The sequence below is a fragment of the Vitis vinifera genome, chromosome 11 (genome assembly GCF_030704535.1).
Source record: "Vitis vinifera cultivar Pinot Noir 40024 chromosome 11, ASM3070453v1".
In the NCBI taxonomy this organism is placed as follows: domain Eukaryota; kingdom Viridiplantae; phylum Streptophyta; class Magnoliopsida; order Vitales; family Vitaceae; genus Vitis; species Vitis vinifera.
The window spans coordinates 892,943-915,172 of NC_081815.1; the positions used below are offsets into that span (position 1 = coordinate 892,943).

General features: G+C 36.3%; 2 protein-coding genes across 4 annotated transcripts; one reads left to right on the plus strand and one right to left on the minus strand.

Annotated features, from left to right (window-relative positions):
• Positions 1–530: 530 nt before the first annotated feature.
• Positions 531–13,025, plus strand: LOC109121383 (protein FIP1). 2 transcript variants are annotated; one of them, XM_059740576.1, is made up of 14 exons: positions 531–679; positions 1,507–1,598; positions 1,729–1,833; positions 3,362–3,411; positions 4,470–4,536; positions 4,725–4,797; positions 8,783–8,838; positions 9,656–9,752; positions 10,569–10,653; positions 10,868–10,930; positions 11,408–11,467; positions 12,063–12,155; positions 12,445–12,507; positions 12,608–13,025. In XM_059740576.1, the coding sequence occupies exons 1-14, from the start codon at positions 624–626 to the stop codon at positions 12,707–12,709; spliced, it is 1,062 nt and encodes a 353-aa protein (XP_059596559.1). In that variant the 5' UTR covers positions 531–623; the 3' UTR covers positions 12,710–13,025. The 2 variants fall into 2 exon arrangements, with proteins under 2 accessions (XP_059596559.1, XP_010656119.1); XM_010657817.3 differs by lacking the exon at positions 531–679 and having other exon boundaries at positions 1,507–1,594.
• On the minus strand, positions 12,989–19,768 carry LOC100266448 (uncharacterized). Of its 2 annotated transcripts, none has more exons than XM_002278019.5 (15): positions 19,256–19,768; positions 18,653–18,904; positions 17,740–17,864; positions 17,425–17,641; positions 17,083–17,208; positions 16,664–16,920; positions 15,978–16,085; positions 15,534–15,675; positions 15,258–15,423; positions 14,682–14,839; positions 14,156–14,479; positions 13,983–14,057; positions 13,675–13,744; positions 13,417–13,574; positions 12,989–13,318 (listed from the first exon to the last, which is right to left on the minus strand). In XM_002278019.5, exons 1-15 carry the CDS (start codon positions 19,526–19,528, stop codon positions 13,169–13,171), a joined length of 2,601 nt encoding a protein of 866 aa, XP_002278055.2. In that variant the 5' UTR covers positions 19,529–19,768; the 3' UTR covers positions 12,989–13,168. The 2 variants fall into 2 exon arrangements, with proteins under 2 accessions (XP_002278055.2, XP_019078657.1); XM_019223112.2 differs by having other exon boundaries at positions 17,083–17,249; positions 17,430–17,641; positions 19,256–19,753.
• Positions 19,769–22,230: the final 2,462 nt, after the last annotated feature.

A 22,230-nucleotide genomic window follows, 5' to 3' on the forward strand; every position in this document is an offset into this window, starting at 1 on the left:
TAATACTATAAATATATGAGTTTTTATAATCATATAGATTCGTTACAACTGTGAAAACTTTGAATTCAGAGCCAATAATTTTTATATATTATCATGTTTTTTAAAAATAAAAAAAATAGTAATAACTTCTATATTAATTTTCATATTTCTAAAAATGGATTAATTTCCATATTTAAAAAAAATAACAATAATATATGAGCCTTTGCATCTTATGCATTAAAAGAAGAGCTTACCATGGAAGTCATGAAGACACAATTTAAATTGTTTTTTAAGAAGTTGAAAGCGATTTTGCTTAATTATGTCTACCTCTTTGAATTGAAGTTTTGCTTAAATATGTCTCCTTTTTGGATTGATGTTTTTAAACAATAGAAGCTTCATTTTAGCTTATGGAAGAAGCTATCAACTTTGACTTTAGCTCGAGGATAAAGCCAAAAACAAAAAAAATATTACTTTTTTAGAAGTCATATTTTACCATGGGCCGGACCGGCCCAAACTTACAGCCATTGGGACACGTCCACCGCAGTTAAATGAAGACCAAGGGGGGCCCAATGACAGTGAACTCCATATACATAGATTCAAGTTTCAACACCTCCGGCGAATGAGCTCAACCCAAATCGCTCTGAATGTCAACGGAGCGGCACTCGTCGGCGACCTCCACGTCGCCGGAGGAGAACACCTTGTGAGTTTTCCTGAACCACAATATGTTTCTCTTCTCTCTCAATGCTTTCAATTCATTAACTTGTGTTGCAAGAAACAGATCTCTACTTGATTCGTGTTTTCAGTGTTTGTAATTGTGTTCGTCTGCTGAAGTTTCTGCTGAATTCCGAGAATCCACTTGTTCTGTTTGAAATTTTTGGTGATTCACACTCCTAATTAGCTTGCCGTTGAGTTCTGCATTTGCTAGATTGATTTCTGTGGGTTGCGTTTTGGAATTGTTCTAGTGTTTTGTGAAATTGTCTCATTTTCAACTCCGGATTTGCATTAGAAAGTTCCAAAGATTCCGAATTCAGGTTGAGTATAAATGTTAGAACTCATTTTCACTGGCTGTTCATAAGCGAAGCCTTAAATCCCAACTGGTTAGGGTTGGCTACATGAAAACCACCGTTTGTTATAGAATTTTTTTAGTGACACGTTCTATGTTTGATGACAATCATGTTCACTGTTCCTATTACTTTGTTTAACTGCTAAATTAGAATGATTCCATTATTTTTATTTTTATTGTTTTCTTTCGCATTTATGAAGGGGTTTTTATTTATTTATTATTATTATTATTTTTGCGTTTGATTTATTAATGTTGTGCTAAAAGAACTTTCACTAGTCTGTCCCGGGAAAAAAACTCAATCATATTTTTGTTGTTAGGCAATTTTTCCACTCGGCTTAGTTTAATATGATGTTTGAGCATAGAGCATTCTTTTTCTCTTAAGAAAGGTATTTTTCTCTGCAATGTCCATGTCACGTTGGATTTTTGCTGGTGTTTCTGATGGAAATTCATCTATGCTACTCTAGGTTTCTTGATGTACTGCATGAGGCTCCTTTATTTGGTCATCGAAAGCCTACGAGCATCATCGGGAGTGTTTTCTACTGTTTTTTATTGGCAAGTATAACTTACCTGTTGTCATATGTTGCCTGATTGGGTAAAATATGATAGTTTCAGTTTGTTGGAGGGCAAGGTTCTTCCCATACTTGGATAAAATGTCAATTGCCTGATTGTTGTTCAATTGTAGGCAGGTTATGCTATTTTGGCTGTGGCAGCTCCATGGATGTTTCATCCGATAAAGAGTTTGGGCCCCTCATTGCTTTGCAGTTGTGATGTTGCTTTTTTGATGATCACAGGTTTTTCACTGAAGCTTTGCCTTTTTAAGCCTACTTATTTCTACATGTGCTTCTTTTCTTTCCACTAGTTTTATGGTTTGTGTTTGAATTAACTTCTGCATGTGATGTGTTTGTTCTGTGGTTTTTCTAACAACACATTATATATTTAAACATAGGTCTAGCGACCTGTATTAGTTTCATCCTAATTTCTTATAATTTTCATTTTCATGTGACTAAAGTCTACTCATTGAGCATTGTTAACTCCTCTTTGTGAAAACTATGTTGCTAAAGTGTGAGTATCAAGGACCGGATCTGTACTAGTAGATGGACCATCTTACACTTAACATATAAGCTATCACTTCTCTCTTTCCATAAATTTTTTTGAGCCTCTCCAATCTATTAGCAACCCAACAGTGATAGCAAATCAGTGTTAAAAGGAAGTGATAAGGTTACCCATGCTGCCCCTAGTAAGGGTATTACTCTTCTCCAGAGAGATGTTTTTGTGTTTTATCACTGACAACATGCCAAATACTTTATTATGGTTACTATCCAAATAAGGAACTATTCCAAACACATTTTTAGAATTACAGCAAGCACCATGTATTGTTGGGAAGAGATTAATTAAAATCTCCTGCAATTGAATCAATATTCCTCATGTTCTTTCACTGAAGATAGCCCCCTTAATCAGAAATAACTAAAGATCTAATGGAAGCCTTTCAAGTCACAAAAAGAAAATTCTTGAACTTCAAAAGATATTTATCAAATGGTTCCAGGAGTCCTATGTTCCTGTTCTTGTTTTGTTTTTTGTTTTTGTGTGTGTGTGTGTTTAATTCCAACTGCCATTGAAGCAAACCTCCTGAGACATTAGGCTGCTTTTTTACCCTACACCACTTAAATATCACAAGTCTCAAACTCTGGACCTTTGGTTCCAGTGTTCCACTGAGCTACATCCCAGGGGGCATCTTGTGTTCAGTTTTATTGCCACTGTTGTGTAATTCTATGGCATTTGTTGACTTATGTAAAATTAATAATATTGTTCCATTGGTAGACAGAATCATGAAGCATTTGTGTGCAATGCAATTTAGTTAATGTATCTGAATTTTTTTTTTTTTTTTGATAAGTAAACAAGATATGCATTAGAAAGGCTAAACGCCACAAGGCATACAGGGAGTATACAAGATGGCTACAGCCTCAAAAAGAGAAGAAGGGCCAAAAAGAACTACCTCCCCTCAAGTGGAAGCTATCCACTCCAAGCAACCTATAAGGGAGAAAGACTTCTCACCTAAATACACTTTGGCCCAATTCCATAAATTACAAACAAAAGAACTCTTCAATGTATCTGAATTATGAGAATGCGTTTTCTTAGCTTGTGTAATCTTCCAATGATTTTTTTCTTGTTTTTGGGTGATTGACTGCCATATACTCTTGCTCAAGACTTCAAAGGCCATCTCAACCATTGGTTCTCATGTTCCTTGTTTCTTAGCTTTTTGAATGGGTATTCTTCTGCTTAGGAAGATGATTTTTAATGTCATACTCATTATGTTTTCAGGTGCCTTTCAACAGTATCTAGTCTACCAAGTCCAAAAGATCCGCTTGCAGGTAACATTTATTCACTTCAGAGTTAACTGTCAATTTTCCTTTTTTTTTTTCTTTTTTTTTTTTTTGATAATTGTGCGTTAGAAGAACATATGCATGTAGATCTCATTTTGTAACATATGGAAACTTTGGAGGCTTAGAGATGTGAAATTTGTATTATTCATGAAATTGCATACATTTCTATATTATTTACCATATACCAGACCTTTCTTTTTTTATTTAGGCTCCATTGGATGATGAAAGTACTAAGGGAAAGCGCATAGGAAATAATCTCGAATCTCCTATTTGGTTTATCATAAAAAATACAAAGGAAAATGAAATATAATGAGAATTGTTTAAAAACTAAGACATTTTTAAATTTTTTATCCTCTATATAAAGGAGATAACAATGGAGGAGCATGATAGGAAAAGAATTAATTGAGTTTAAATTTATCCTTCCCTTTTTCCTCTTTATTTTCTTTCCCTTTTAATTTTCGTTATTCTTTCCATGATGCAAATGAGCCTTTAGTTGTTTTTTTTGGTGGCATAGAAATTGATTGGTGGTGGTCTATGCACCTATTTTAAGATACTTGAAATCAGTCTTTAACATTGTTGTGAGGATTTTATACTTTAAGCTTACTTTATCATATTGCTGTACAGTTCTCTACCCATGGCAATAAACTGAAAAACACCAGAGCATAAATTATATGAGGGCAACATCAATAGAAAACAAAGAATTATAATGCATTAAACCTTTTGGGAAGTTTTGCCTATATTGTAACCGCTGTACTTAACCTCTGTCATGATAATTCTAGAAAACTTGTCACCGCTTTTTTTAACCAAAAGCATGGGTTCGATTCGCAAAAACAGAGGGGCCCACCCAAATGCACACACAAAACCACTATTCTGCAAAATCACACTTGTGATAGTTGGAGTGATAAACTTATCTCTTATCAGATGAATTTGGTTAGTGTGATCCATCAATGCTTCTTCTGTACTTGTTGCTTGATCTCAAATCATATGGTTCCATGATTGATGATTTATCTAGTTGGGAAACCATGAAACCTACGTTGATTTTGTAGGGTTACTATATGTTCAGCCAGAAGTTGAAGCATATTGTTCGCCTACCTTTTGCTACTACTGCATATGGTATGTGCATACATATCCTCCTGGTGCTTTTTTTACCAAAGTCTTTTTTATGTCTGTTAGCTTTACCTTTGTTCTCATGCCTGTATGTATCCCCCAATAGAAATTCATTTTAGTTGTTTATTTGCCTTCTTGTCTTTGAGAGTAATATTCATCATTATAACTTTTTGAGTACTTTGGTAAAATGCCAGGAACTGCTGCAATGCTACTTGTCATGGTGTGGAAACCACACATCAGTATTCTTTCCATCTCTACCATACTGAGGTACATATTCCACATACTTTTGTTGCTGAGCACCTTAATTCTTTGGCTAGATTGTACCTCCTCCAGTTCACAACTCTTTGTTGCCTTGTTTGCATTCTGGTTAACTGGTCTTGAAACTCTTTGACATTAGGCTTATTTGGTCTGATATATTTTTTTTGATAAGTAAAAGCACAGAGAAAGAAATATATTAGAAAAAGGGCACCTTAAGGCTGACCCAAAAGCATATAGGGGGTATACAAGAGATGCCATAAGGCACAAACAAAAGAAGAGGGGATACAAAAATCACCAGCCCTCATTTAGAGCCCAACCAATAAAAAAAACTGAATAAAGGAAGAGGACCTTCATTTACAACCGACTTAATCCAAAACCAAAGATTACATACAAAAGAATTTTTCAACCTATGAATCGAGAGCTCCTCATTCTCAAAAGCAATCCTATTTCTTTCCTTCCAAATTGCCCATAAAAGACACAAAGGGGCAATCTTCCACACCTTTCTATGCTTCTTGCCCATATTAAACCCCCTCCAACCAAGAAGGGTATCTCTAACCGAAAGAGGAAGAACCCAATTAACACCAAAAATAGCAAACAATAACTCTCATAAAACTTTTGCCTTAGTGCAATGAATAAGGATATGATCAATAGACTCTTCTTCCACACAACAAAGAAAGCATCCGTTAGCTAAGATCCACCCTCTCTTTTTAAGTTGATCCAAAATTAACACCTTACCCCAAGAGGCTTCCCAAGCAAAAAAACCCACTTTGGTAGGGACACAAGGACTCCAAATAATGCTACTAGAAAACTGAACAACACTTCTGGAAATTAGAGCACCATAAAGAGATTTAACTGAGAAAATCTCATCCTTAGTCTCTTTCCACAGCATTTTATCTTCCAAAAGAGGGTTAAGCCTTCTTCCACGGATTGTTAAAAGTAACCTTTCCACCTCTTCCACCTCCCAGTCATTGAAGGACCTAGAGAACCTAGGACTCCAAACCCCTTCCTCTCCCGAAGAGTCCCACAACTCCATTAACCAAGCCTCTTTGTAAGTTGTAAATGCATACAAAGAGGAAAAAGAATTACAAAGCGCAAAGTTCCCACACCAATTATCTTTCCAAAATTTCACCTTTCTACCATCCCCCACAGAAAAAACAACTTTATTTTGCAGAAGAGACCCTTCCTTCCTTATTTCCTTCCATAAATGAACTCCAAAACCCTCCCTAACTTCTCTAGTATACCAACCTCATTCTTCCACCCCATACTTTCTACTAATGACATTCCTCCAAAGAGTCTCCCTTTCATTCGCAAAGTGCTAGTTCCACTTACATAACAGAGCCTTGTTGAGAGTAGAAAGACGTCTAACTCCCAAACCACCCTTCCTTTTGTCTAAACATATTGTATCTCACTTTACTAGATGAGGTTTCCTCTCCAAAGCACCCCCTCCCCACAAAAAATCCCTTTGAATCTTTTCCAATCTTAAACTAACCACTCTTGGGTCCGCAATAGGGACATCAAATAGATAGGCATACTAGACAGTGTGTTTCGGATTAAGGCGATCCTCCCTCCTTTAGAGATAAATTGTCTTTTCCACATGGCAAGCCTTCTCCGAAATCTCTCTTCCATCCCATCCCAAATAACAACAGACTTATGATGTGCACCCAAAGGAAGTCCCAAGTAAGAAGATGGCAACCTTCCCACTTTACAACCAGCCTCAAGAGCCAAAACTTCCAAATTCTCAACTCTCCCCACCGGCAAAATTTCACTCTTATTCAAGTTGATTCTCAAACCTGAAATGGCTTCAAACCACATCAACAACCACCTTAAGTAAATCATCTGATCTTGGGAAGCATCACAAAAGACTAAAGTGTCATTAGCAAACAACAAGTGAGAGACCAAAACCCCATCACTTCTTCCCTTTATCTTGCAGCCTGAAAGATAAACCCCCCCCCTCCCCTCCCCCCCCCCCCCCCCCCCCCCCTTCACTGCTCTAAAGATGAGCCTACTAAGAGCCTCCATCCCTATCACAAATAAGTAGGGAGAAAGTGGATCCCCCTGACGCAACCCCCTTGAACTGTTGAAGAATCCCGCCGGGGTGCCATTGATCAAAACAGAAAACGTTGCTGTGGAAATGCACCAAGAAATCCAACCAATCCACTTCTCTCCAAAACCCATTCTTTGCATCACAAACAACAAAAAATTCTACTTCAAGTGATCATATGTCTTCTCTATATCCAACTTGCATAATACCCCATTCTCATTCCGTTTCAACAAAGAGTCTATTGCCTCATTGGCAATTAAGGCAAGAATTTGTCTTCCTTCAACGAAAGCATTTTAAGCTGAAGACACCACCTTTCCCACTACCTTCTTAAGTCTATTGGCTAACACTTTTGCCAACAGTTTATACAAGCCTCCCACCAAACTAATCGGTCTGAAACCTCTAAGGTCCTCTGCGCCCGGATTTTTTGGGATTAGAACCAAGAAAGTGGAATTCAAACTCCTTACAAATCTGCCATGCTCATGGAACTCTTTCAAAGAACCCATCATCTATTCTTTCACAAAGTCCCAGCTGAACTGCCAGAAACTTAGAGAGAATCCATTTGGACTAAGTGCCTTATCCCCATTCAAATCAAAGAGAGCTGAAAAAACCTCTTCCTCTGTAAATACCTCCTCCAATCTAGTTGTTTCCTCAACGTCAATTCTATCAAAATTCAAACCTTCCAAAGTTGGATGCCAATCACCCGGATCTATCAATAGATCCTTGAAAGCACTGACCACACCCCCCTTAATATCCTACTCTTCTGTTAACCAGATTCCATTTATTTTGATCTTAGACAAACAATTTCTCCTTCTATGGGAATTGGCCATCCTGTGAAAAAAGCCCGTGTTTTTGTCACCCTCCCTCAACCACACTTCTCTTGATTTTTGTCTCTAAGAAATCTCCTCCATAAGAGCCCATTTCTTATAATCCCCCTTCGCTACCTTTCTGGCTTCCAGCTCCTCCATAGATAAAGAACGCAATTTTTCCTGAGCATCCCAGAGAGCCACTTTGTCCAAGGCCAATCTCTTGTTCACCTCCACTTTCACAAAACATATATCACTATCTACTGGTGGGATTCCATAACATATATTTGGTATTGAGTGCATTAGTGTCATTCTATGCTGCTTTCCCAAATATATGCAATAATTACTTATAGAAATTATAATCATTCATTGAGATGGTCTTGCAAGCACTTGAACAAGCTTTTATCCAACATTTTCGCTCAACCTCTAAGATATGACATGGATTACCTCTCAACTCTTGTGAGATTATAATACTAGGTGAGTGCAAAAGAGAAAGAAGTTTGTTCTTTTCTTGTGTTGGCAATCTTTGTATTAATGTTTATTCCCAGCTTTCTGTCAAATGATTCAACCTGGGAGTAGTATTGATGGTGCTTTGACATTGTTTCTCCTTTTTCCAGCCTATATTCCTCCAAAATTGAATTTTGCCTAAATATATTCCATTCTAATTTGTTCATCTAATATAATATGTGGTGCCCTTCTTCTAGATATTTTCCATTCATAAAATAAAGTTAAGTTTAAAAGATAAAATCAGTTCCATTATTTTTCCAGAGTTTTGAATTATGACCTCTCAAATTTAAGATGAAGGATAATAACATTTCATTCTACTAAGAGTACATCAGTGATGATAAGGTAAAGTTTAATGAATCAACATAGTCTGGAATTCCGTACAAATTATCGGTTGATGCATAATACCATACCAATCTAGTCTTGTGTCAAAACTTGTAGAAAATGGTATTGTATTAAGAAATAAATTGACCCAAATAGTAAATTTTGATTGTTTCATTTTGATACAGTTCATTGTTAACTCACAATCAAAACATAAATTATTCCTGTGTATGCACCTCCATCTGTTCCATGGTTAAATTTTGAATGTCACTTTGCCAGAATATGCATAACTGATGGTTTCCTTGCTTATCTGTCAAATCTGCAGGATTATTATGTTGGTTGAAGCAGTATGTGCAGCATCTTTTATGAGTGTTTATATTGGTAAGTTTAGATACATACCTTGGAGATCATTAGATGGACTGGTGTGATGTCTGAGTTGGTGAATTATTACACTTTACATAAGGCATTAAACCAAATATTGCTGGAATTGGATTGTAAAGTTCTATTTTGGATCTCACATTCAGTTGAAAGTATGCTTTTAATCCCATTGTCGTAATTCACCATTGATTCATGGATGAACGATGGTGTTGCCGTGTTGTGACCCTCTAGTTGCATGTGATTAGAGATCTTTTCTTTTTCTGATATATTTATTTGAATCTACACCCACAACAGCCCTTTTTTTCATGGTTGTTGATTGTATGACACTTCCAGTGACCATAGATTTGTCCAGGTTGCCTCAATAATTAGTTTTCTCATTTCAATTTTCTAATGGAGGTCATTAGTCAATAGGGTAGCTAAGCCTCCATATTGGAACATCATTCCTCCATGATAGTCCGAGCTGTGCTATGGTGGATGAATTTCGTGATTGGGGTAAAAAACTCTTTGGAGATTTTTCCAGTTTGTTGCAGTACAAAATGTGACAGGCAGGATCCATTTTGAATACAATTAGGTTATGATGCAGCTAAATAATGCCTGTTCACAAGAAATATGCTGCATAAGATGCCTCAAACAATATCGAAAAATCTTGCTTCTGTGATACTAATAAGGCCAGTCTTGAGAATATTGGTGTTTTACTCAAAACTAAAGCCCTAATATACTGAACATGAGCTCTAAATTTCATGTATATGGGATAGAATATAGGCTTATTGCTACTTTTTTTTGTGTCAAATCATTTGTATCTGCATCTTGGTGTTTGCAGGTTATGTGTACCAGTACAATTCCTTGAATTCTCAGCCTGATGTTTTGAAGTCATTATATTCTCCACTTCAACCATCTAGTTCTTTGGAAGGTTTGAGGTAATCATACATCCATCAATTCCTTTTTCATGCAGTCTATGTTTCAAGTTTTCTGGGTAAGGGAAATGGTTTCATGTTGCTGAAGATCACCTGTCACTCTGTGCTTCTATCAGTAACTGAGAAGAATGATTATAATGTTGAAAATCATAGTTCATTTTGTTCTGTTATAGTGTCCATTTGTGCAGCTGGCTAGTATTGAACCCATTATCTTTAAAGGCCCCACTTTTGTATTCCATCATTAGATGTTTTTTTTTGTTCTTCATTATTTTTTTAGGCAAATAAAGTGTTGTATTAATCAAGTGCAAGTGCTTAGCAAAAAATGGGGCACAACCCATGTATACAGGAAGTACAGAAAAAGCTCCTCATTGAGAAGAGATCAAACAGAAAAAACAACAAAACAACCTTAACTGATAATAATTACTGTATACAGGGGGTGCAATCCACCTCATTAGATGTTTTATTTAATCACTTTCTCTAAAAATCAGGCGTTTTTGCTTTACTGAAAATGAAAATTCTTTGCATGCATTAAGAATGCAGGAAAACTCTTCTTTCTCCTTTACATGATAGTACCATTGATTGCTGCAGGTGCAGTTTTCCATGTCTGAATGGACACAACTGCAATAGCAAAAGTCATGGTAGCAATATAAATATCCACTTGAGCCTTTGAGGAGAGCTCAAGTGGCAAGGGGTTGGGATAGCATTGTGGGACTCACAAAAGAATGAATAAATATCCACTTGAACTTTAGCTATGAGTTAGTTATCAATTTAAATTAGTGCAATATGTGATGATATATTGAGGGTTTTTTGGTGCAACAGGTATTATGAGGGTGGTCGGCTCTCTGACCAGCAAATGGCTTTGTTGCAATACCAGCGGGAAAATCTTCATTTTTTGAGTGAGGAGGTATATGATGATCAAAACATGATCAGTGGTGATTGTATAGCAATTGCATTTGATATTGCCTGTAGTTGCTTCTGGTTCTGGCTGATGCATGGTGTAGTTGCACAAAAACTGTAGCAAATGTGCTGCTCCAACTTTGTATTATAGTCCATGTAGATAAAAATTGAATGATAATATCCTTCGTAAATAATTTCAGAACCTCATCTATTCACTGCAGATTCTCCGGTTGCAAGAATGCTTAAGTAAATATGAACGGTCAAATGATGGGAGCACACCTCAGGTGATAACCAAACTGACTTTACATATATCCATTTTTAGACCTTAAGTTTTAAAACATAGTGAAATCCAGTTGCATTCTGAGTAAATCCCTCAACGATTGCTCTGACATTCTGCTTGGGGAGATGTGGAAATATGTCACCAGTTCGATAAGATTTTCCCTTCAAATGTGACCAAAAAAGTACTTTTTTCCTTGGGCATTCAGAATCTTTTATTTCTAGATGAGAAGTGCTAGGGAATGTAAGCACCACAAGCACATACGTTTTTCTGTCTTGCAAGTTCCAAACTGGTGCAGTCTCTGTAGCACCATAGCCTGAAGACTAAATTATACACCCTGAGTCTGAATTACAACTTATTTCACATATTGTTCGATCTTGTAACATAATTAGCCTTAAGTTGGTGTGGTTCTCTCTTATTAGAGAAGTAAATTAGTTATATGTGGAATAATCAGAATAAAGGCTGCTACTGGCTCTTTTGGCAGGTTGATCTTGCCCATCTTTTAGCAGCTCGTGATCAGGAATTGCGAACAGTTTCTGCTGAGGTAAACTTGATTAAGATTGCACCATTTAGCTCATGAACCTGCTTCATGTTGACAATAAAATGCTGTTCGATTTATTCTCTTACATAATTTATTGTATTTCTTTTGATTTAAATGTGTGCAATGGTCTATGGTGTTCTGAGGGAAAATTGTTCTGTGGTAAAACTCCATGATCAAATAACATCGACATAAAGACCATGAGATTCAAGAACAAAGAAACCGCAAGTTGATAAATCTTTTTCTTTTTAGTGAAATGATCAAGGTATAAGATGACTAGGGTTTGTTCCGACTGCTTAATGATTGTTTTCGGACATCAAAAGATGTAATTGTATTTCTGGCGAAGCTTGATAATTACAGGTACCCAAACCTATTTCCTTTAATACAGCTTTATAAGTGTCAAGTATGTTAATAGTTGCCATCTAATGGTTAAAGCTGGTCTGAGAAAAATGATTGAATCCTATCAAGGATAGCTAGAAATCAGCATGCTGTCTTTAGGCATTAAAGTTTTAGAAGAAACTACTATTATAGCATTATACATTGTCTAATTCATATCCTTAAGTGTTATGGTAAATTCTGAAAAATGTTTTCCATGTCGCAGATGAATCAAATACAGTCTGAGCTTAGTCTTGCTCGATCCTTGATTGCTGAGAGGGACTCTGAGATCCAGCAAGTCCGCACCACCAACAATCAGGTACCCGTATAAATTCTTAAGATCTCGACCTGTGGCACATAATCAAAGCAGCTAAAATTTGACCTTGATAAAGAAGACACCAAAGAGCTAAAAAAAAGCCTAAAAAAGGATAATGCAATTTGATTTATCTATGGCTAAACTGAAGAGGTTTTAATCCATGGGTCATGTCTACACTGATCCAAAAGTACTTAGATATACGATTCTCATCCTTGTTTGCGTGAGACCTCTTGGATAAATTTACTGTTCTTAATCTTTTTTGTACCTTTTTTTTGGTGATGATACTTGATAGTATATTGAAGAGAATGAAAGGCTGAGAGCTATACTAGGAGAATGGAGCAACCGAGCAGCCAAGGTACTAACCAACTCCAATTCTAGTTTTTTAATTGGTCACTCTGGGATTCATTTTTGCTTGTTATAAACTCATACAACCTTCATAAATGGATGGATAAAAGCTTGAGCGAGCATTGGAGGTTGAGCGGATGTCCAATCTTGAATTACAAAAGAAGATAACAACCCTGAGAAATCAACAAAACCTCTCAGGCGAACCTAGCTAGCAGCATGGAGCCTCCTGTCACAGCTTCCTAAACAAATGTATTCACTGATTCCACTGACCCCTCCGTATTGTACCTTGTCCTATTTCCTTTTCTTTTCTTGCTTGAGATGACTTAGAGGAAAAAAATGCCACTGCCATGGGTGTAGACGGCAGTTCAATGTACATATCAGTTTATGAAGTAGCTTTCATTGTGATGAGTTTTTTTTATTAGTGTTGATCAGTGTGGCCGTCTCTATTCTTCTATTTGAACCAAGGTCTATGGAAATAAGATACAAATGGCTCAAGGTAAAGAAAAACATTTCATTTTGGCTCGTATACTTCTCTAGTGTAAGAATCCTTGCAGTCATTTGACAAAGTAAATCTCCATTCAGAATAACAAATAAGAGGCAAGCCATGTGATGGAAAGTTTCTGGTTTGCTATAAGATCACCTACAACATGCACTTTCCTTGGAGCCTCCGGTTATAATTTGGTGACATATGCTGTTTCATTTAAAAAGAGGCAACCAAACACATGATTGAAGAAGTCCTGAGCTCTGAGTGGCTCTCCACCACGAAATATAGCTTCTGTGTCATACTTGCAGGCTCTAGTGCAATCAGGACAGTAGGTTACCTACACTCGCAAACAACACGATTATTTTCGAACGGCATCAGCAGAAAGGACTTTACAAAGAAGCATAGGAGGGAGGAAATATTGGTTTAGTTACATACCTCCAATAACTTCGGCTGGAAAGAGCAATCAAGCATGACATCTAAGCCATACATGGCCCTGGACATAGGACTATGCATCTCTGGATGAACGACTGCAGCTGACTCAAAGACGGACCGGATCATAGTTTTTATTCTTTCATGGATATTCAACCATTTAACTGGCATCAAAGACAGGAGTCTATGTTAGGAATTAACTTAAAAGCATCCCAAGGTACTAGAAAATTATGAACACCCCATTTTCTACGAAGGCCTTTATACCTTGATGTTCCTGTTCAAACTGCCTCACAAATTCCGGTGTGTGCATGTGATTCAATCTTCCACGGTAGTTCTGAAATCCATAGAAGTGATTAAGGGTAAAAACTGAATTCAAATCAAAACATGGAAACCATGATTCCTAGTGAAAATAAATGGGAAGTTTTAATCAGGTTTTCTTTTAACTAGAGTTTCTCTCAACTTCTCCATCAAACAGGAGGAATCAAATAACTACACTTGCTTGGTTCTGAACTTGGGTCCATCCTGAAAATGAATATATGGTCATCTGCTAAAACAAGGTGCTCAGGACTTACCATAACAGTAAAATGAGTCTCATACTCAAACAGACTCTGTTTGTCCAAGGTATATGCATTGTTTGCCAATCGAACCTGAAAAGGTAATATTGCAGCTTATTCAAATATGGATATTACCGAGACTAGTGCAGGAATGCTTCTCAGAATTTACGGTACAGGCAAGAAATGCATACCCAGAAAACGTCAGCAAGAAATATTTCCAAAGGTTTCATACTGCGGACCAGTACTATGTAACGGAGATCAAACTTCCTGCCTTGGAACAAAGCAGGGTGCTCAATATACTTCTGGCATATTTTTGGACCAGTCTCCATAAGTCGGATAATAGCAGATAAATCACTAGTAACAGTTGTATCAATAGTCCTTGCCATGTTCCATGGCTTTAAGATCCACAGATTGTCAAGCCCATCTCTCTTGCGTACATAATAGTCACCAATTAGTTGAGGTAGGTGTGTTTCAAGATTATATGTAGGCTGAAACCATTCAGGAGATCCATGTGCCTGTTGTAGAAAGAAATTCAAAATTAGCATGCCTTTTGATTATTGATATTTCAAAAATCCATATGGTGCCTATATTAAGTAGTAGAATAATGAACTCTTGGAAACAAACTTCATAGAGGATTTTTTTTTATTTTTTATTTTTTATTTTTGGGGTGGGGGGGGGCGCTATCACCCACGTGAAACAGAAATTAGAGATCTTAACCTTCTGAACAGTCTCTGCCAAATGATGCTTCATGACAAGACAAGCCTCAAACGGAAATTGATTTATGTACTGCTGATCAGTTATTCCAGCAGCTTTTCTTGTGTCCTCATCTATTTGCATGCTTGTCCATATAATGTCTGCATCTTTTGGGTCAGTTGCTGCAAAAAAATAAAATAAATTGTGAATCACAGCACAAACTTAGAAGAGCAAAGATGAAGGGCAAGGAACGAAATCAGCAACCTACAAACAATTAAAATTAACTAGGATTAGATAACTTTTTCTCAACAGATGCCAGCAAAAAAAATCTACCTTTCAACTAATTTGAGCCCAACAACCTATAGATGAAAATCCAGACGACTAGAAGGAAGCTTGAAAATAAAGGAGAGAGCACTCTATAGACTAGGTGAAATATTTGAAAGTGGAATGAATATTCAAATCAGAAAATAGTGAATTGCTACAACATGCGCACATTAAACATTAAAAACGACTAGGAGAGAAAATAATCATATTAAAAGGAGACCAAAAAATTATTAAAAAAAAAAAAAAGGAGGTATACATTGAACTGTTAACACATACTGATTAAAAATTCAGGACGTGTCAAAAATTCTTCTACTTGAGGTATATCTGTGTAAACGCGTAAAGCATGTCCACCACTAGAAATCGAACATCTGTCAGTAGAGGGCTTAATGGAAGGAGAAAGGCAACACTTTGACTGCAATTTCTGGCAGTGTTTCTCATACTCCTGAAGAGTTAAGGGCAAATTAGTTCCCATCTTAGCAGCAGATAACTTCAGTTTAGAAGTTAGTAATGAGCACTGGTTCAATTTAGTGATAGAATATGACACAAACTCACATGAATGAAATAATTTTGTGGTGTATGGAACCAAGCTGTAAGTCTGGCAGAACGTTGTTTGTCCTCTCCAATACCAAATAGAAAATCACGAGTGCACTCATCACCTTTTTGAACATTCTGGGTTGGCCATAAAATAGAGAAACTGAAAAAAAATTATTCAAGTTAACAACTTTGCAAGTACTCTGTTGTTGGAAAGAAATTTTGCATAAACACAAAATGCAAGGGACATCTCCACATGCCTTTATACCCTGAGCAACAGGATTATATAGGCATTAGAATTAATCATACATATGAATTCAGGCTCAGAAGCACATGTTACAAGGTTCAGTATGTGATACAATATGAATTATATTCTTATATGCACCCTCTAGAGAAAACAAGAAAAACAAGGTGTAAACCGGTTCAAAGCAAGAAAGCATAAAAAAGGTCAAAAGAGAACCTCACCTCACTGCTGACGCCAGTTTTCCCTCTGGCATGTAGAGAAAAGGAGATACCCTGAAACTTGGTTCATCACTATGCCGCAAAGCTGAACCAAGTTCGTCCATCACATAGCTATAAAGTAGTCCAAAACAAAAACACTCATCATGTAGATGTATAACTGACTAGCAAAATTAATATTCATGTATTGCATTTATTTATTTCAGACTGGTCACTTCTTACTTATAGAAAAAAAATTATTTTTAATAAAAGACAACGTCAAAAGATCACAATTCAAAGATCCAACAAAATCAATTCATAAATTTCTATATTATACAACTTAAGGAGGATGCTCCATAACAGTTTCACACTCTTTTAAGTAGGCTAATTGAACATCTGCATATTGAACACTTGTGAAATCCTAACACAAACCGATTTGTGGATATAAACTGAAATTAATATTTTCCATTTTCCTTTATTATTTTGGGAAACAAACTTTTATAAGAAGAAAAAAATGGAGAATGTAAATGGAGGAAATCTCCTATAAAACAAGGAAAAAAAAACATGCCAAAGTAGAAACAAGAAAATATAGAAGTCTTCTAAATTGAAGAACCAAAATTACTTTCACATAAATTTAAAAGCTTATATTGTTGATAGAAAACTAACTGGGACAAAGAAGTAAGAATCAAATAAATTAGGCCATATATACGTACCATACAGAGGTTTCATCAATCTTTTCCTCATCTGCAAGTCTATATGTCATCAAATATAACCACATTGCACTAAGGACACGGTCAGAAAGAGGTTCCTCAGGACTCCATTCAGGAAGACGTGGTTGAAGCATTGAATCAATCACATGCTTTCCAGTCTCTAAAATTTTGGATGCATTGACACCATTCAGTTGAGAAAGGCTAGGAAGAGATTCAAGAATTTCTACAGCACTTTCTCCAAGTGGGCCAGGAATATCCACCTGTGAATCATTTAAAAATCTAAAGACATGAAATTCCTATTTGGTTCCCTTATTTTTTTCTTACATGAAAAAGAGAGGTAGTGTCAGAAATGAACTTTTTTAATATATTTCTTTCTTGCCTATCAAGAGGGAGAGAGAGTGTGCGTGTGTTAGAAATGATACCTCTAACGCATTTAGGCAAGCAAATCCTTTTAGGATCTTCAGCAAATCACTAACTGAATTCTGTTCCAATGGATTTCCTCGAAGGTTCAAATATGAAAGAGATGGCATTTCAACAGGTGAAAATGCCTGGGCAGAAGTGTAACAAAAGAGAATCAGCATTGAGATAGCTACAAGAATTACGAACGAAAACAACCAATGCTACCAATTAGAAATTTTTGGTGCAAAAATGCTATATGGCAATAGGCCAGTTGCAGGAAAAAAAAAATTGGGTCCAAATAATTCTTTGTAAGAAATAGAACAGGTCAGATAAAAATAGAAAATTCACAGAAGGAACATTCCAACCTTACTGATTAGATTGTGAATACATCTATTTGAAAGGTCAAGAGAAGTCACACTCTGCAATGGATGGTCATTCTGATGAATATATCCTGGGTTTTCCTTTCCATATACATCTGCACAAAATCCCAATGCCCATTCACCAAAATTACGAGTGAAACATGAATTGTAGATTTCCAAACTTGGGGATCCTTGAAGAATTCTTTCTGCCATGTGACCATCACTGAAAATTGAATAACTCAATTCACTCTTATTGTTGAGCCACCAACAGTAATTTCAAAAGTAAAATAACAAGGATTTTCAACATATCGACAAACATACCAGTTTTGCAGGAGTGGATTGTCATTCAGCCAGAGAGCTCTTAGGTGTTTGAATTTGATAATTTCTTGTATAACTATTTCAACATTTTCCAGCTTGTTTCCACACAGACTAAGCGCAAGTAAATTCTAATGCAACAAGAAAGAGCATCATATCAACAGAGTTTCAAAAAATAAGTAATATACTCACAAATAGCTAACAAAATACGATACTGGACCAAATAGAGATGTTGTATACCAAGCCCAGCATGATGAGTAGGCACGATACTGCCTCATCTCCAACCTTTTATTTTAAAAAACTTCCTGGTGACAAGAATGCTGCATCTCCTATTGATGTGACAATGTCTCAACTAAACCATGGAGTGCTATATTTCTATATCTTGAAATATTGGGACTCACTCAGTTACGCACAAGAATGGTCAAGTACTTAAGACTAAAGAGCACATTTGGTTATCCCACAAAAATCAAACTGCTCAGTTGCATTTTCATAGCATTTGAAGGCACAAATCCATCACCCAACACGAGTCCACTAAAAAATCTTGAGAAATCCTATTATTTCAATCTTTCACTATTATTAATGTTGCTGGCTTCTGTTTCGGGGTTTCCTGTAATGGCCCCTAAAATGAAGGATTTGTGCAGACAATTCATAGATCTCTATTAGGGTTCCAGAGATGCTCTGGGACAACGGGAGAAGTTGTACACCAACATCAATTTATACAGAATGCAAATGCGGATGCCCTATTGCTTCAGTCCTTCTACATGCCTAAGCAACCATAATAAGTTACTCTGAAACCAAATTCATACCAATGGGAGTGAAAGATAGAGTTCTCGAGTGTCAATTTCTCATGGTGTCTTTAGAACCTAAAACTAACATACAACACGGACAAATGCCATTCAATAAAACAAGGGTTACACACCGGAAATTTGCTGGATAAATCAAAAGACAACAGCATATCATCATCTATGCCAAGCTCATCTAGCTCCAACCACCTAACTATGCCATCTCCTTTCTCTTCTGCTTCACTAATTTCTCTCCCCACATCCAATTTTGTATCCTTCTCATCTGAGCCTCCATTTACAGCATCTGTCTCTTCAGAATTGGAATCCATATCAATATCTACACACATCAGTGAAGCCATCCTCTCAGCCAAACCCGGAACCTCCTGCAGCTGCAATCACTCAAAGTGGCCAAAATCTCAATCATTTTGGTTTCGAAGAGCTCAATTGATTAAATTAAAGGCACAAAGACTAAAATTCAGTATCTTCTCAGAAACCCAATTGAGCATTAACACGAACCCCCCATTTGGCTACCGAGAAGATGTAGAAAAAGAAAAAGGGTATCAAATATTTACATCATAACTACTTAGAACTGAACCAGCAGAACTATTTAACTCAGTTAAAGTTTTTCTCCTAAAGGGCTTAGCTTTTAACTTCTTTCCTTCTTTTTCTCAGCATCCAAACGTAGTAAAAACCAAAACCCTAGAAATGGGAAATGGCGATGGTTTTATCAGAATTGGAACCTGTTTGGGAGCATCGGAGAGCCGAAAAGTCCAGGCGTGGTCAATGAGGAACACGTGAGACTCCTTCTCCATGAATTCGGAGGTGAGCACAAGCCGCCTCTGCCGTCCGTTCTCGCATGGCTGCACCTGGAAGAAATCGCCGCTGTCGAATGTTTCGGAGTAGAGCTTCTGGAAGAGTTGGCGGTGCAGAGACGGTGGCAATCCTGAAGCTTGGAGGAGCAGAGCATGGACTTTTACGAAATCTTCGAAGTTTTCGATTCTATCCGCGGCCATTGTGGGCAGAGCTGAGACCGAAACAGCGGCGTTGCGGCGGTGGTTCTGTAATTGGAGTTTTCGGCAGTGGAGGTTATGCCTGCGGCGTGCCGATATTATAGACGCATCCAATGGTATACTATCGTTGCCCAAAATGACTAGTAGATATTATATGCGTTGGGTTTTCTAGACCGTAAAGGTTTAAAATCGGCCTATCATTCATGTTACAAATTCATACGTTGTTGATGGGATACGAGTCAATAACAAGTCCGGATTTATATATTAGAAGTAACCTTTAATCAAAATACGTGGGTTCGACAACAACAGTTTGAATGAACCAAAGCCCATCTAGGCCCCTATCCAACAACATTGAGTCATCATTTTGGATCGAGCCAAGGCAAGCTAGAGTCCTATCAAGATGCTTTTTGAAATAAGCTTATAATCACTTCCTTTGACCAAATCATCTAGAAGGTTACGGCCACCCAACTCGATCATTAGCCTTAATAGTCACATGGACAACGTACCTTTTGCCCATGCCTCAAAGACGGCCTTGGTCTAATATGATAGATAATAACCCTAATTGCCCTCCAAGTAGAAAGTAATTTGCCTCCTTAACCATAGTTGTTGGCAAGTTATGATTATAACAATCCAATTACAATAAATCAGCCCAATTCAAGCGCTAACTACTTATTTGCAATTCTAACCACCTAATTGTAGGCTTAGATGTCAAACCATGAATCTAACACTGCAATCATAATTAGAGCATCTAACCATGGTCATGTACAACCTATAAAAAAATAGTTTGATTAAGTCAAAAGAAAATGAGCATACTCATTATCATCTCTATTCCCTCTTTCTTTTTATTCCTATACTCTCTACTTTGTGTCACTATTAACTTAGGCACTGAAGGGAATATATTAAAATTTTGAGCACATAGGGTGTGTTCATCCCAACAATCCCTTCCCCAATATGAGGTTCTCATGGTTTGAACTCATGACTTTATCTCTAATACCAATTATTGGATTGGGTTTTGACCATCTCATATAAAAATTAATTCATATCCAATGAAGGTAGATTAAATCTTTTATGATATTCAATAATTATCATTTAAGTGACACATTTACTAGGTTTAAAAGCAACATCATTGAACCCTAATAAGAAAAAAGTTTCAAGTTATTACGCTTTTGAACTACAACTGGGATTTGTTGCTTAGTAATGTTACTACTGCTTTGAAAATCTTACTTGCATCGATAAAACATTAAGCTACTTTAGGGTGTTATGGCTTTAAAACAATGATGTTATTGTTTTAGAATAATGTTGTATTCTAACCTTCAAATGAACATTAAAGCACCTAAGATGTGCACTATTGATGTTGATGATATCACTAATGTTGCTATTCTAACATTTACTAGAACATTGAAGCACCATGTATTTACCTCATTGATCAGCCAATGATATCACCAAGGTTGTTAAGGTAACACCTTATTGATAACATGTTGGACGTACATTTGATCATTGTTGTGGATAACCAACCTCCCAATTTGTAAAATACTAGAAGAAAAGCTAGTCATTCCATTTATTAGGCTATGGAAGTATTTGAACATTAAAGTGGTACCAAGTTGGATAATAGAACAGTAGCCTTTTTTTATTGGTTCTTTCACTAGGAGTTTGCATGAGTTTGGATTCCTAACAAATTCTTATTAATTAGTAGCATTGATATTGTGACATAACATACTAATAATGGTATGGAATAAGGAATTAGCGGAGTAATAATATTAAAGGAATAACTCAACCATTATCCATTTCCTAATGATTCTAAAATCTCATAATATATTGATCGGAAACCTTGCTTTATTTTAAGGAAAGCACATAACTAGTGATAGTAAATTTGTCTCCCTAGAATTTCAGGAGGATTTGATACTATATTAGAGTGACTCATCATTTGAAGGAAGACAATAGGAATGAATAATTTGGTATCCCCTTATTGATGACTTGTGTCCTACTTCTAAAGGATAAGGAAGCTAGTCATATTTGGGAGCCAAAGGAAGATACAATTGCAAAGTTGGTTAGGTTTCTTGTATGTATTATATGTGTAGCATGGAACATTTCTCCTTCTTATTTGTAGTATGTTCTCTTTCATTATGTTATTGATTTCAATTGTGAGTTCATTCCTTAATATCAATCATGATCTTAGTGCTCTCATCTTGGTAACAACTCACTTCCTGAATCATTCAAGTTCTTCTTAATTGAGAATTTTCTTCCTTTTGAGCCTAGATTTTGTTGGAAGTGATAATCACTTAATACCCTTTTTATGGATATATCATTAATTTTAAATTCAAACCTTCATTGCTTGACAATTTTCAAGCTTAACTTTCTTAATTTCCTCAACTTAATTACCCATTAAGTCTTATATTCCAATTAATTCTCATGTTGTAGTTAAGCGACCTTTATATTTTCTTTTCTCTTTTTCTTTCGTTTTGTTATTATTACAACCCATTTGAATTGTGCCAGGTGGGTGGCACATTTAATGCCCAAACTCTTGCTAATAACTTAATCCAATGAATTAGATACTATTTGTACTATTCTCACTTCTACAAATCAAAATTTTATCTTGAATTATGATTTTTAATGTTAATGATAATATAGATAGAATAGATTCTCAAACAAATAAGGCAATGATGCCAATATGGGACCAAGAATATAATAGCTCTAAAGAAAATTTT